Source organism: Herpailurus yagouaroundi, unplaced genomic scaffold (genome assembly GCF_014898765.1).
Source record: "Herpailurus yagouaroundi ecotype Mexico unplaced genomic scaffold, PumYag 100, whole genome shotgun sequence".
Lineage (NCBI taxonomy): Eukaryota > Metazoa > Chordata > Mammalia > Carnivora > Felidae > Herpailurus > Herpailurus yagouaroundi.
The window spans coordinates 68,432,416-68,448,382 of record NW_024412391.1 but is presented as its reverse complement, the minus strand read 5'-3'; the positions used below and the strand labels follow the sequence as shown (position 1 = coordinate 68,448,382).

The 15,967-nt window shown below is 36.0% G+C and overlaps 2 protein-coding genes across 4 annotated transcripts in view; one reads left to right on the top strand and one right to left on the bottom strand.

Moving 5' to 3' along the window:
* Nucleotides 1–4,711, bottom strand: part of TEX47 (testis expressed 47) — a 14,848-nt gene extending 10,137 nt beyond the window's left edge. The window contains exons 1-2 of one of the 3 annotated variants that reach the window (XM_040472724.1): nt 4,443–4,711; nt 2,712–3,591 (exon numbers count right to left, since the gene is read on the bottom strand). In XM_040472724.1, coding sequence (XP_040328658.1) covers nt 2,843–3,591; nt 4,443–4,479 — 786 coding nt within the window. In that variant the 5' untranslated portion in view covers nt 4,480–4,711 and the 3' untranslated portion in view covers nt 2,712–2,842. Of the gene's footprint in view, nt 1–2,515; nt 3,795–4,442 lie in introns of those variants that run through there. The other 2 variants (XM_040472725.1, XM_040472726.1) reach the window with 2 other exon arrangements.
* The window catches only part of ZNF804B (zinc finger protein 804B), a 542,103-nt gene that overhangs the window by 26,155 nt on the left and 499,981 nt on the right, over nt 1–15,967 (top strand). The window lies entirely within an intron of this gene.

The window sequence follows — 15,967 nt, the reverse complement described above, 5'->3', positions numbered from 1 at the left end:
ATATATATATATATATATATATATACACACACACACATATATATAGTATGTCCTATGGTCCTATGTTCGTTGTTATAAGAACATTGAATGGTACATGCTCAGTATTAAAATACTCATTTTCTGTTTCGGTTAACTTCTTTCTGGACTAGTTTTATGGAAAATTTTACTGTAAGGAAACTATAACTCTCATTGGACTGAGAATTACCTTATGAGTTGTCCTAAAGTTTAATAAGTCACATTTTTTTACTTGGTCAAATTAAATTACATTCATAAGGTCTGAATATTTCAGCATTTTATCAAATATACCCAAACATATAGTACATGGGTGTCTTCCTTTTAAAGACGTGATATTAGTGAGCTATATAGGAATCTCAATAATGCAACAGTTACTGAAAACATATTTGTGTTCTCCCTTATAGACAGTGTCACGTTCTTTTAATAGGTTTCATGATAGCAGATTTCCTTTGAGAGTGAGTGCAATATTTAAAAAAAAAGTTTTTATGAATTAAGACTGAATATTAAGGTCACCGGTCAAGTTGGAGTATATGTTATTTGGGAATCGAAAAACTAGCGGTAGCTAAACTCTTTACGCTCCCTTTGATTTATAAACCTTCTTAACTCATCTGTCACTTAAAAGTCACTAAATGTTTTCAGCAGTGATGTTGTGACAGAAACAAGTATAAGCCCTCCTGATGTGGTTACTACTAGGATGGATAACTTCCATTCGAATAAATTCATTCTGGTGTGCTCACTAAAAAAGATAAATAAGGACATAAGTAATTTATTTAACTTGCTTTGTGCTTATTTTCCAGTTACTTTCATGATTGACACTTTAAATCCTTTAACTGTAAAATAACAGTATACTAAGTAAATTAATAGTATTACCACTGAGATAGTTTCTATAACTTCCTCTAAAAATGACTCAGATTTTTAATGTCTTTGTCTTAATAAATTAATTTTCACTTGATATTTTTCATATCAGAAAGTATTATTGACCAATAAAAGTGAAATACGTAACTTTATTTGTAAACTGCTCTTCTATTCACTTTAAACTTTAAACAAGTACTCTTCCCAAACAAGCATAATTTACCTTGCTGAAGGAATTCTGCCTGATCCAATGAACATTTAGGCTTCATTTTCTCCTTCCTGTTTCTGCTTATTCTCTGTTCTCATCTGCCCTCCCCAACCTCTCCTCACATCCACAAGCCTAGACCACGGCTTACTTCTTTATCAAGTTTTTTCTCTATGTTTTTGTTTTCGTTTGTTTGTTTTGTTTTGGCCTGGAGAACATTTACTTCTATCTCCACTCATTTTGTTGCTGAACATTTGCTCTCAATGAGTGGATGCTTGGGTCTTTTTCACATTTCAAAGAGTAAGTAGCACATTGCTGACAAACATTAGGTGTTTAATATTTACTAAACTGATAAAATGTTTGTATGTTATTAATCTTTCTTAACCAGAAGAATTACTTCACATTTTATCTAGAATGTACCCTTTCAGTTACTAAATTTAAATGAACAGAACTTCGAGTTCGGCTAACGGTGAAATATGCCATTCTGTGTCTAAATCTATATTACAGAATTTAAAAATAGAAAGTCTTTCCTGAATTTTGATTCTTATATGGAACAAGTGATGACAAATTATCTGCATATGACAAATCTGAGGTGTATTTTGAGATTGCTCTTTTTCCCTTGAAGAGGCTGAAGATCAAATAATAAAAAAGTGAAATGATGCAACCATATTTCTTCTACTAAATAAAAGCCTGTTTCATAAGACGTTGAAATAACTTTGGATAGATATCACTGAAATTGTCAAGATATTGATGTTAATTGTTTAAACAAACTACAAAATTTTAAATATTCAAAACATTAATCCTGGGTGAGGGAAGGGAGAGAGCAACTTAAAATAGATCATATAGAAACTACATATCATTAGTTGCCTTATAGGACATAAATTGGAAAAAAAATCATTTGTGTATCTTATGTGGAATCCTTTATAAGTGTTTTGCAAGTGGGCAAGAATCACGCATTCTGTGCACCCTGCCATATCCCTAACATCTGGCAAATGTCTGTCACATGAAGGGTGTTCAAAAAATGATTTTGCATGAAAGATGCAGTGCCTTCTGACAATGTATTTTCTGGTTGTTTCAAAAAGCTACTGTGTTCTTCAGTTTTTGTTGTTGCTCAGCTTTGTAATGGCCTCAATATTCTTGATTAGACAGTTCAGAATATGTGAACTTTGGAACTATTTTCAAAGTTTACGCTTTGTTTTCTGAGTTCAGTAATAATATAGAGATTATTCCTTTAAGGCTTTTACTACTAACTAAAATAATGATCATATCATATCGTACCATATTTACTTTTACACATACTTTCCTCTAAATGTACGTTGCAAGCAACTCAATGATGGTATTTCCCCCCTAAATTTTATATTCCAAGAACAAAATTGTTTTTCCTGAAATTTGATTCTGGGTGGTGCAGCTTCTCATTGACTGTTGAAAGAATGAATGAGAATATGAATCTGAATGTATCCTTTATTGTCTATACTTCTCTTCAAAAAATTGTCATTTCATCAAGATGATGTTCAATTTTGAGCAATCCTTAACTTATTAAATCCCATCCACTTATTAAAACAATGTGTTGAACTTGCTATCAGAATAATGTATATTTTCAAGTTTAGCTCAACATACTCTATAAAGATTCATGTATTACCTTTGTGTATATTGTGGCATATGGTCCTTTCTTTTTTCAAGAGAAGAGTCCCCTCAGAAGTGTTTTCTTTTTATTTAAGTAGCATCAATTCCTTGAGAGATTGGACCACATTAACCACATCTCTCTCAATCCTAGAAATGGGAAGGAGCAGGCCATACCACCTCAGAATCCAAAGTGATATGTATGGGTTTATTATACATGTTTAGGAAAGCTTCTGGATCCATGAATTCTTCAGATTTGCACAAGTACTTTATTATTTGTTCTGGGATGAGCAATTCAGGTGCTAGTTGGTGCAAGTTATCCCATGGTCCTTTAGCACTCACTTTCACAGTCTTTAAAAGGTGAATTGCCAGTTTATGAGTCTGGGTGAGAAACTCGGTGATGACCTCTTCTAGGGACTGTGTTTGTGTGACATCATCGAGATACATGACTGGAGCTTTTATTTCTGATACATGCCATTGCATGAAGAGTCTTGTCGGGATGTTATGGGACACAACTATAATTTTCATTCCTTGGATAAAAAATTCTGTATCATTCTTTCTCTGGTCAAGATGATCTAAAAGAATTTGGTAAAGCGTATCACTGGAGGACTCAAGAATATGCAGAATAGAAGTAGGATAGATGAGCAAAAACCCTGTCACTGCTTCTCCTTTGTGAAGTTTTAAAGTTGACTGAAGCACTTGTTCATAGTAGTCAGCAATAATTTTTTTTTCTGTGTTTGCTGTTATCTTGGCCACAAGAAACATCCTATGAAGAAGGAATTTCTTGAGCTGTAGTCTTTGCTTCTCTTCCTGAAGATGCAAGTAATTGCCACGTGGAACTTGGGGCATTAGAACAGATTCCATTGGAAAAGTCCTTTTGCTGGTCTTTTGGGCATGGCCTGAGAAGGACATGATGGGTCTTATTCTTCTAGATGGTTCCAGTTTTTAGCTTATCACAATGTTTACATTATCAGGATATCTCTTCAGTGATGAACTCTTTTTTTTTATTTCTTCTGACCAAACAAACAAACAAGTAAATAAAGTTTGCCCCATTTGTCAAATGCTAATGCATAGCAAAATCCCTTCCCAGTGTTATCAACAATACTTTGAAATAAAACAGAATGTTAAAACAAGATTCAAATTATAGAGATTTTTTTTTAAGATTATAATGAAATAACTAACATTCACATTGTAGGGGAAAACCCTCTAATACACTGAGGAGTGGGGAGAAGAAAGAACATACTTTAGAGTAAGTTAAACTCTGTTTTTGTTTGCATTACTATTTTCTCCTTCAATTTATAGTGCATTTTTTCTCAGCCCCCATTCTTGAATCACACATACATACACACACATGAATATACACATACCTATACACAAGCTCCTGACAGTCACTGACCATAGCATCGGCATCACATTAAAATTTCATATATGTAATGATAATTATAGATTGTCCTTAATTTGTCAAATTTTTAAAAAGTGGTATTTTATGGTAATTTCCCAATTTCTTCTATAAATTTTACTGGTCAGTGAAATTTTAAAAAATCTGGGAAATTCTTAAGTCTTAATTTCTTAATCTTTACTCAGTATACTAAAAGTTAATACTATTTCTTGTATAATAACAGTAAATTTTTGAAGTAACTAATTTTGATTTTTTTTTTACTCTAAAAAACATCAGAAATGGCTCTTTTTCCTTCTTTTTGTTGTTGTTGTTGTGGATATCAAATAATAACTTGTGTTACTTTTAACTTACTCTTCTCCCAAATCTCTTTTTCTTCCCTCCAGGTCATCTTAACATTTCTTTCCTTTTTCAAGTGCTTCTTGCTTTTACTTGCCCCCGAGGTCCTACTTGTCCTCCATCACTTTTCCAACTGCCAGTGTCTTGGGTGCTCCCAGCTGTTCCTATGTTCTATTCTCGTTTCCATGGTGCTTTAGTGAGTCAGGACGTCAGTGGTGTTAAAGGGCCAGAGCACACTGGCAAGTATCATTTCTTAATTTAATGATGTTATCTCAACAGACACCTCAACATCACAGTGAGGAAATGAGGGCTTCTTTTCTGGAAATGGCTTATTCTTAGCCAGGTGCCTATGGTATTCAGACAGATGGTGGACCTGAACATCTTCCTAGACATATTCTTTTCTTTTCTTTTCACTTTTTGTCCACAATTTCTGGAAGAGAAAACTAAAGCATGGAGTAGTTATATACTTTGCACACAATTCAAACATGCTTTAAAGCAACCTCCCTACTCTATTTATGCACTAATTAAGTAAGAACGCATGTCGGATTCTGTATAATGGTGACTGCTTTAAGAAAATTCTTCTATAAGGTATTAATGTAGTGTAAATTTGTTAGTTTTTATAATAAAAAATAATAATACCATATCTTAAAATTGCATTCATTGGGGCTTTAACCATAATTTTAAAACAAGGTTAGAAAACACCCTTATTCAATTTTTAAAAAGCAAACCTTAGAGTATTTTTCCCCCTAAGGTTTCTGTTATCCAAACTTATGATCTGTTTTTAATGACATACAGTAATAAGAGGTGACTTCATAATTCTTTAATTGTGTGGTACATAGAAACTAATTCTTTACAGGGTCCATTTCATTGCTTCCTGAAATGATACAGTCTTTCCCAAGGCACATGGGAAACTTGTCACTGTTCACTCCAGGGCTTGTTTTCAGGCTCATCTCATTCCTACTACTTTGTAGAATGTGATTGTGTTCACCACAACCTCCTTTATGGCCTTCTCTCCTCCCTTGGTTTCTATGACTCTGGACCTGCCTGAATTTCTTGCCAAATCTCTGTTTGTGGGGTTGCTCAGTTCCTTCTCACACTCAGCTCTGGGAAAAGCTGAGGCTCTGTGTTCATCCGTGCCCAAGTAGCTTAGCACCATCTTTTGTGAGGGCAGATGAGTGGTCCTCAATGTCACTCTTGCCTCCAAATTTAATGATCGACATTGCTGATTGACCATGGAGCCTTTCCTGCTCAGTCCAGCCATGGACTTGGACTCCTTCTCAATATAAGTTTCAAGGCAGATACAGTTAGTTTGATGGGGTTGAGAAAGAAGAAAAAAATGGAATTTCCATCGCAGTAATTTTTCTGTACAGAGAACTCCTAAATTGTAGTCCTAGTTACAACTCTTATCTTTGGATGTACTGCTAACCTTTTAGACTTAAAATGCCAAGATTTTTTATTATTATTCTCTGGATATTTACTTTTACAAATATATGTGTCTCAGTTTACAATTTTCTCTCATCTCCAAGGCCAACATCCTAGATCTTATGTCTTCATGTTTCCTAAAAATTATCCCCCAACTCTATTCTGTTATTAAGTCTGTTTACTTTTTACTTTGAAATGTATCATAGGTTGTTGATTTCTCTGTAATCCTTGCTCTTTGTTTGCATTTTAATAAGAATCTCCCACCCTCAGTATTTTCCACCTCGCCTATTCAGCTAAGAACATGAAACTCTAAGACCTCATGACACATCTGCTTCCTAAAGCTCAGGAACTACTTTTTTTTAATCAAGTCTTTCCTGTTTACTTCCCTCCATAGAATGCTAGGAGAGGGCAATTCTATACATTTCTAAGTTTTGTGTGGTTCAACAGAACACATTTAGAATCAGTAGTTTTTACCACCAGAGATAATAAATAGCTTGGCATATATTTTCCCAATGTATTTTTCCATTTCTTGATGCATGTCTAGTTGCTGGGTTGTTGCGTACACATTTTAGTTTCATTGTCACATCACAGTTAAAGGCAACTTACTTTGTTTTCTTGCCTTTCATCAATCATACTCTTAAGTGTCAAGAGTATGTTTTGAGTAAAGTTTTGAGAAGATACGAATAGAAGCAACACACAGTGTGGGCAATTTTGTATGGGCTGGTTGTATGTAATTATACTTGATAATTGTACAAGCTCTGTGTAATGGACACTTGGCATTTGAATTCTCAGATGCCGCAGTAATTGTGTTCCATCGATTAAAGGCCAGTTATTTATCTTCAGGTGGCAAGTCAAGCAGAAGAGCTCCTCTGTCTGTCCAATGGGATAAGACATTGGTGTTTGTTTTCCCAGAGTGGTCTGTTAGAATAGATACCTAAGTTCAAACAACCGACAAGTAGCAGAACCTGAATGGAAACTGATAATGCTGAGGAGTCCTCTTTCAGATTTTCTACTATCCACTCTTATTATCCAGCCCATCTCACAGAAGTACACAGCGTGTATTTGTTACTCATGTCAAGCATGCACATTAATATTTACTGTATACTTTATGCTCTGGTTTTATTTTCTAGAACCACGTGTTTCTGAAAAACAGACTCCCAGGATCCTTTATCTTTGTGAGACAGAAAGAAAGGATTAGAACAATTAAATACCATTAATTGATTATTTACCATGTGTCCTACACTAGATGCTTTTACACATATTAAGTAATTCAATCTTCACTACAACCCTATAAGGTAGATAGAAATTTAGCCCACAATTATAGAAGATGAAACTAAAGCATGGGCTATTTAAGTGCTTTACACACAATTCACACCTGCTCTCAGCAACCTCCCTGTTCTGTCTACCTAAGCTAAAGAGCAGGAAAATTATTTCCTCTCAGTATCCATGCTCACAGGACCATTCTTTGCTTCTCTATGATGTGACAGTTTTTCTAGAAATGAAGGCTACCTTGTGGTTTGGATAAATGAGATTGAAAACTCTTACCTCATACCTGTAATTCAACAAAATTGATTTACTGTCTTTAATCCCTCATTTATCCCAGGTTTATCTACACGTTTTGCGTGCCAGGTAACATCATGGGCATTGTAAGAAACACAAACATGGAAAACACCTGGTCCCTAATTTTAGGAGTTTAGAGTCTGGTAAGAGGTGTTGAGATATCCATGAATGACCATTGGGCAGGGGAAGACATAATATATACGGTGTGAATGATGTTCAGTGCTTTAGAAGCACTGAGGTAGAAAGGGTGCCTCTGGTTTTCTGGAAAGCTTAATGAATGAGCTTCTATTGGGCATGGCCTTCTCAGGGGGACAGAGCTGGAGAATGGCTTTGTGAATGTTTCTTGAATTCATTTCTTTCTAATGGGAGGATGTGCACTGACTGACTTGCTTCTTTTCTCTCTGGAATACCAGATCCCACTTTAAACTTTCACCAGTGCTCATATACTAGAGAAACAGAAAACTCTAAATCATTGCCACTAACGTTTTCTGTGTTTTGATATATCTAAATGATTAGCATGAAAATTCATGTTCTAAATAAATGGCTAACAACTGGGGTAGACCCTTTCACTAAGATCACATGTGTAAACTATTAAGTAGACAAAAAAAAAAAAACCCACTTGATTTAGCAGAGCAAAAAAGATGTTATCAAATCATGAGATATTTGAAGATTTATATATAAAAAAAGAAAGCATTGCTTCTCTTTGTCAAAAACATTATGGAGTAGTGTTTGGTAATTATTTATCACGGAGAGCACAGGCTAAAAATACTTTGTTATTCAATTCAAACATTTAGCATATATCTACTCTATGTAGAAAAATGCACCAGATGTTGTGGAGATGTTCTTGTAAATCAGATATTGTATCTACACGTGAAAGAGTCATTTCTATGAGTAGATCTTAAAGTCTACACAATTACGCTTAGTACAGGACTGGCAAGGAGAAATATAATAAGGACATAAACAACAAACACAGAAAGCAAAAAAAATGCTGGAACAGTTAAACCTGACTTGAAGAACTAGCATTTAAGTTGGACATAAAAAACGATATGATTTATGTGGGGGGTCGGAGTGGGGTAGGGAAGAGATCGGGATTAAGGAAGATACAGAACAGACTGTAAGCAAGAAGTATAAAGAGGACATATATTATAGAGCTGAGAAATGTGGCACTTCGGTAAGAAAATGACAATGGTATTGTGTAACTAGAGTGTAGTTCTCAAGCTATAGAATCTGCAGGTTTGTTAAATTGTAGATTCCTGGTCTCTAACCCTAAAAAGTCAGAGTTAGTACACTTGAAGTGTGGTCTGAAAATTTGCCTTTTTGACAAAAATTCTTCCAGTGTTTCCATTTAAGGAAGAATGGGCTGGCTTGTGGTGATTTAAACACTGGCCGTCTATTAGAATCATCTGGTGGAGAATTAAAGAAGCCAGCTCCTGGTTTGTATTTAATTAGTGTGAAAAGGAACTCGAGCATGTGTGTTTGTGAGAGCCTCTCCAGGTGATTCTAAGTATAGCCCCGAGTGAAACGGCTGGTCTAGGTTGGAGGGTGAAGGGAAGGGAGACATGAAAAGGAGAAAAAAGAAGTTGCAACTCTTTTGCAGAGGACTTGGATGCCACACTCAGAGGTATGAATTTTACTCTGTGGGTGGTAGGGAATCACTGGGACTTTTTGAGTGCCTATAATCATAACTGTGTTTTAGAAAGTTGCTTGTGAAGCGCAGAGGAATTAGAGATGGGAACTAGTGGAGGCAGCCAGAATACTTTTAAGAATTCTGCAGCTGGCGAATGAGTGCTCTCCTCTTCTGATAGTCAAAGAGTAAATTGGTTTACCTCTTCTCAAAAGTAATATAGTAATATGGATCGTGAGCTTAAAATTTTCATACTCTAATGCCTCTTTTGGGTACATATCATGAATAAAATTATTGACAAACATTTTAATATTTGTAACGATGGTTATTGTAGGAATTTAGAGAGAATTTTGAAAAATTGAATGGATATATTAATTATGCAATACTGTGATGCCCTGAAATAATTTTTGAAGAATATTTTAAATGCACAGAAAACAGTTACTCTCAAAGTAAACAATATAATATGCTAAGTTGCATATAAGATGTGATCCCCATTTTATTTTAAAAAAGACAACACAGAGAGAAATCTAACCAAATGTTAAAAATGGTGGAATTTGATGGCGATATTTGTTTTGCATTGATAAAATTTCTCTACGAATGTCTACATTACTATTCTATTCAAAAAATAACATTAAAAAACCCAATGGCTGTGGTACTGGTTTGGTCCAAGGTAATACTGTGTTGCTCTGTTTGTGGACTGGAATAGTCTAGTTTGAGAGGCTGCTGATGGGTAGCAGCTATACAAGGGAAGATTCTGGACCAAGTGGAACAAGAAGGATCAGCACTCAGGATGTCTGGGCTTACTGATTGGCAGTCAGAATGGGGAAACACAGAGATAGAAGATGGAGTTTTTAATCAAGACACAGTCCAGGAGCTTCAGTTTAGAAACACCTTGCATAAAGTGAGATCCTCTTTGTATGAGTAGCCTAAAGCCTACCACTGGGAGAAAGGTGGGTCTTTAAAGATTTTGGCAGTTGCTTAGATGTGGGGGTGAGCTATGGAAAGATTTAAAGAGGGTTCATGAATGTGAAGGTCAGTAGCTGGGAAGACTTATTTTTAAAATACAGATGGAGGATAAAGGAGAAAGCCCAGATTTGGGAAGAAAAATAATTTGTAACTATTATGTTGAAGTGGGACTTTCCATAAGAACATCCAGGTAGAAATGCAATTAGGAGCCCAGAGATCTAGAAAAGTCAGCATCATGATGCAAATTTGATCATCATCTGCACTCAGGGAAAAGGTGAAACCATGGGCACCAATGTACTTGTGAAGTAATGACAGGAAAGGAAGAAGATGGAGAAAAAAACCATATGAAACACTTAATTCTAAGAAGTGGGCAAATGAGAGCCAGTGAAAGATGCAACGGAACATCAGAGGTAGATGGGAAACTAAGGAAACAGGGCCATGAAGGTCAATTAAGGAGAGACATTTAAAAGTGTGTGATAGTGGTAAAATTCTAAAGAGAGGTAAAAAAGCTTGAGGACTGAAGTGACCTTCTAGTATTGGCAATTACAAGTGTCATAGAGACTTAACAAAAAAAAAAAAATCAATAAAATGATTGAGGGAAGCCAGGTTACAGTTGTTGACTTGAGTCAATATAGAATAACTGGTCAAAGAGTAGTCTACTCCTCCCAAACATTTGGCAGTAAGAATGAAAGCACTCTGTTAGTAAATTACAGAGGAAGAAGATTATAGGGTAATTATCCTACAGTGATCCTAGGTTTTTCTCTATTAAAAACTAGCATACTGCATACTGTTATTTTTTTTTTTTACCTGCCATTGTGTCTAGCCGGGAAGGTGGAGTCTGAAAATCGAATGCTATATTGTAAACTTTGAAAATATTGTTAGATCGTCAGCTTTAAACAGAAATTTTGGGAGACCATAAATAACAGTGAACTCTGTATTGTATTTATTCTTCCTCCTTTATCAAATTTATGTTCTGCAAACAGAAGAGCCCCAAAGATATACAAATTACTAATATTTGGTGCACATTGTGTCAGTGATCTAAACACAAGTCTTAACTTAGTTTTTCATGCCTTTAAAAACTTTGACTTCTAATAACAAAGTTGCCTTCCACATAGGAAAGTCATTATGCTTGGAGTAGTATCTTTGTAATTTCAGCGCAAGTATCTACTTTGGTTCACATCATCTGTTATGCTAAAACACATCATCAATAAGCTAATATCTATTTTATTGCTTGCTTTTGGTTTAATTTTGATCAATGTGCTGTGCAGAATGGAGAAAATGGAACTGAAAAGTTTAGAGTTGGAAGGAAACTTAGCATCACTGACATAGCATATTCCTTTTTCAGTTAAGGAAAACATGGCACAAAGAGGCCAATTGATATTACTGCCATCAAGTAGCTTACCTTATATCAAGGTTGACAAAAACAACATGCATGAAATACGGAAGCAGTGAGATGATACTTCTTACTAGATTACCTTTCAGGAAATACAATAGATATTTCAATAAGTAGAGTTGTGCTATGGCTCTTCCAAAAAGGTACAGGAATCTGAATTTTGTGGCGCTCAGGAAGGAGTTGGGCAATATTTTTACACAGAGAAGTAATCTGAAGGGTGCCACACTTAATGGTTTTAATGTGTATTTAGGATATTTGGGGAGGGAAAATCCTAGAGTCAGAAATGCCTACTAAAATATTGTTATGTCCCATACATGTAATGAAGATTCAGGCTAGAATTTAAAATGTTGGAAAGTATTTCTATTTAAATGAAGAGTAATGTTAATATTTCCAAGTCTAAGTAACTATATAATTTTTATTTTATGTATCCAGAGCAGCAGTAGGTAAAAACAACATAGTGAAATATTTTTAAAGATTAACTATGCCCTAGGTATCCAAACAGATTTTCCTTTATTTATCCACATCTTTATGATCCTGCAACCTTTCCAGCCTACACTAAATTTAAAGCCTTTTTGCCCATCCTAATTCAGGGAAATTTCATACTTTTTAAGAAGCTACACCCACCAACCTTAGTAGTTGTGGATGTTTGACAGCCTCATGAGAGACTATGCACCATTGTTTTAATATATGTAATCACAAGGTACACTTTTTTGTGAAGTGAGTTATAGAAAATGAACATATACTTGGGTAATTACTTCACTTGGGAGGACAAATTCACAGGCTCTACCGTGGCATCACAGTGGGGAAGTGTAGGCATCTGGTGCTCCATCATCATTCTTCAGCACTGGCATCTGCTAGAGATGCATGAATGCCTTTCTGGTCCATGCCTCATCTGTCACCCTAGTTCTTTGTCTCTATGACAGGCACCGCTCAGCTACATATGTGCCACCATTGACCCCATGGAAAACCTTTTTCAGTATGAATACTTATTCCAGGAGAGTCCCTAGGCAAAGCTGTCTTGTACTCTGTGCCTTTGTGTGCTGAAACATGGATAATCATTTTGTCCCTCTGTTAGCCTTGAGAAGTTCTTTTTTTTTCCTTTTTTTTAAAAAAAAATTTTTAACGTTTATTTATTTTTGAGACAGAGAGAGACAGAGCATGAACAGGGGAGGGGCAGCGAGAAAGGGAGACACAGAATTGGAAGCAGGCTCCAGGCTCTGAGCCATCAGCACAGAGCCCGATGCAGGGCTCGAACTCACAGACCAAGAGATCGTGACCTGAGCTGAAGTCGGACGCTTAACCGACTGAGCCACCCAGGCACCCCTAGCCTTGAGAAGTTCTAAGCATCACATTTGATAAGATTATGGCTGAACCAAGAAGGTCTTAATTTTTAACCTAATGATCTAGTTAATAGAAACAATTATGATTTCTATGTGAATGTTTTATATTCACACACAACTTTTCACTTTTCTTGGGCTGAGCCATTTCTACTATTTATGTGTGATATACTCGGAAAAATTCACTATTAATAGAAGATGAATAAAAGCATACTGATAAAGGTAAAATTCTCAGGCACCAGTAATCTTCATTGTCAAAAAGTAATGCCATTTGGATCAGTCACTTCTTAGAACTTTTAGCCAAACAACTTGAGTATTGATTGCTATAATTGTTTTTGTTTATGATTATAATTTTTCATTAAGGACAGTCTGACTTTGAGAGAGGCCACACTTTTTTGATTACGGTTTTCTGGGAAGGATAACTTTGTTTTTATCATAAACAGAGCTGAAAGTACAACATAACTTTCATATATGGAAATTTTAGGGAACCTTTTTACAAGGTACAGAAATATCCTAGCCTTTTCATTGCTTGATGGGTTAAATCTCCAGTCTACTTCACAAAATATTGTACTGAGCTACCATGGACCTGTATTTGAGATCTATCTCGTGTGTGTGTTTGTGTGTGTGTGTGTGTGTGTGCATGTGTGTGTTTGCGTGTGTGCCTTTTCAATGATAAGACAGTGCAGCAGTAAAAGGAAAGCATACTTTTAAGCTTCGGCTCTTTTTTTTTTTTTTTTTTCCAACGTTTATTTATTTTTGGGACAGAGAGAGATAGAGCATGAACGGGGGAGGGGCAGAGAGAGAGGGAGACACAGAATCGGAAATAGGCTCCAGGCTCTGAGCCATCAGCCCAGAGCCCGACGCGGGGCTCGAACTCACGGACTGCGAGATCATGACCTGGCTGAAGTCGGACGATTAACCGACTGCGCCACCCAGGCGCCCCAGCTTTGGCTCTTGATTAAAGTCTATTTTGGACCCAGGCTCACCGGGTTGTGGGAAGTGATGTTTAATGAATTTCCAGAGGTGGAGGCCAGCGGTGTGACTTGTGTTCAGTAACACATTTTTGGTTGTTAGAAATTTGCTTCCAGTGATGTATTTGAGAACCAGACTAGTCTTACATGTTTTATAAGGTCATTCTCCAGGACCTGTGCCTCATAAAAAGAGGGAAATTCTTCTTGGTCATGATATTATTATATTGGAATCAAGTGCAGCTCTCTGGCCTAGTGCACATCCTTTTTGCCTTCAACTAGCTCTTTTCTTTGTGAACTAAGAATTAAAAAATCAGTAGTTTTTTTTTTTTTTTGACTGAAGATAACTTTATACTTATAACCTATACTTTGAAAAAGCTAATCTTGGGTGCCTGGGTGGCTCAGTCATTAAGCATCTGACTTTGGCTCAGGTCATGATCTCACGGTTGGTGAGCTTGAGCCCCGCATTGGGCAAAACACGAGCCCTGCTTTGATGAGCCTGCTTCTCTCTCTCTCCTTCTCTCTCCTTCTCTTTTTCTCTCTCTCTGCCCCTCATGGGGTTCTCTCTCTCTCTCTGCCCCTTGTTCACTTGTGCCCTTTCTCTCTCTCTCTCAAAAAATAAATAAAAAGCTAATCTTAAAATCTTTTCAGGGAAAACTAAAGCACAGTCATGCTCTGCAACATTAAAAAAATATTATCAGGTTGTGATTGGTCTCTTCTGTTTGACTTATTAATGGGTTTTAAGTGGCATCATTTTACTATTATATTTTATAGTTAAGCCACTTTAATATAATGAAATATAAAGGTGGGCAATGAAAAGAACAAAAGGAAGTTTATGTTATGAAAATGAAAATTAAGAAGAGATTTCTGTTGGCAGGGTGATGGTAAAGTGGAATACAATTCAACTCTACCATACAGGGAGCTAGATTAAATCTTGAATGCTTTGTGTTATATGAGTAGAAAAGAATAATCCCTCTGAATACTTCATTACATCTGAGATGATTGAGTGTTGCTGCAAAAGTATCTGAGAAATGCAATCAGTGTGTCTGAAGCCAGCATCTATTTATCTTTAATCATTTTTCTGAGTAGGTAGATGATAATCCCGGTGCTAGAGGCTGGTGTCTTTTTATTCATGGTGCACTTAAAACTGGAGCTCTCTTAGATTGGTGGGCTATACAGTATGAAGGATCTCCAGCTGTAACTCTTTTGTAGGGTGATAGACTGCTTTTTCGATTTTTCAGCATTATTTTGGGATTGGAAATCAGTAAATAATTGTTTTGTTTTGTTTTTAAACCCTTGACCACAATTAATTCTCTTTTACCTTCCTGCTCTGGGCATGGTATAAGCAACGTGTTCTAAATATAAGGCAACATTTTTATTTTTCTCATTCACTATTAAATTTTCTAGTCCACAGAGTTCCCGTAACTCAAGTGAAAAAGGCTCTACTAAGGCACTAAAACTCTCTCGGTGTCAGGACCCCACTGTCAAGGCAAGCCACAGGCTGAAGGGCAGTGTGACAACTCTGGTGCCACTGACCCCATGTGCCCATATGACACCACATCACAGACAGAGCCAATGAGTTTCCACTTAAATACACTCTCTTTCTTCCAAAAGGCAGGCTGGAGAAGTGGTCTGGTCTTTTAAAAAATAAATAAATATGTATGTATTTTAAAAGTAGAACTTATTTCCTAGGTTTTATCAGTGTTATATTATCAACTTGCCTGGAATAGAAGGTAGGGTAGCAAGAAGACGAGGTCTGTGTGTCCCCAAAATGAACAGTTTCCCAGTGATTTAGCTTTCTTTTCACTCCTGCTTTATGTCTCCAAGATATATGTGAATACATACACAGTTGTCAGGAGAAAGACTTTAGATGTTGTGACCGCTAGCTGTAAGAGAGACACAAAATTCAATGAAATGTGTAATATCAGTAGAAACTGTAGTCCTAATGGAAAGAAGAATCTAAAAAAAAAAATTAGAACTGAATGAAATGGTTGAACATGTTGGATTTAATTTAGTGATCTAGTTAGCAGGATGAAAGTTAATCTAACTTAAAACTTAGGTATGGATCTGAATAGGAATATAGGCTATGTGACTTTCAAGGGTTTTGTTTTGGTTTTTTGTTTTTGAGTGAAATGCTTTCTCATTTATTTTATTTAATTTTATTTTATCTTTTTAAATATAAAATTTATTGTTTAATTGGTTTCCATACAACATCCAGTGATCATCACAACAGGTGCCCTCCTCAGAGCTCATCACCCCCCCGCCCCCCC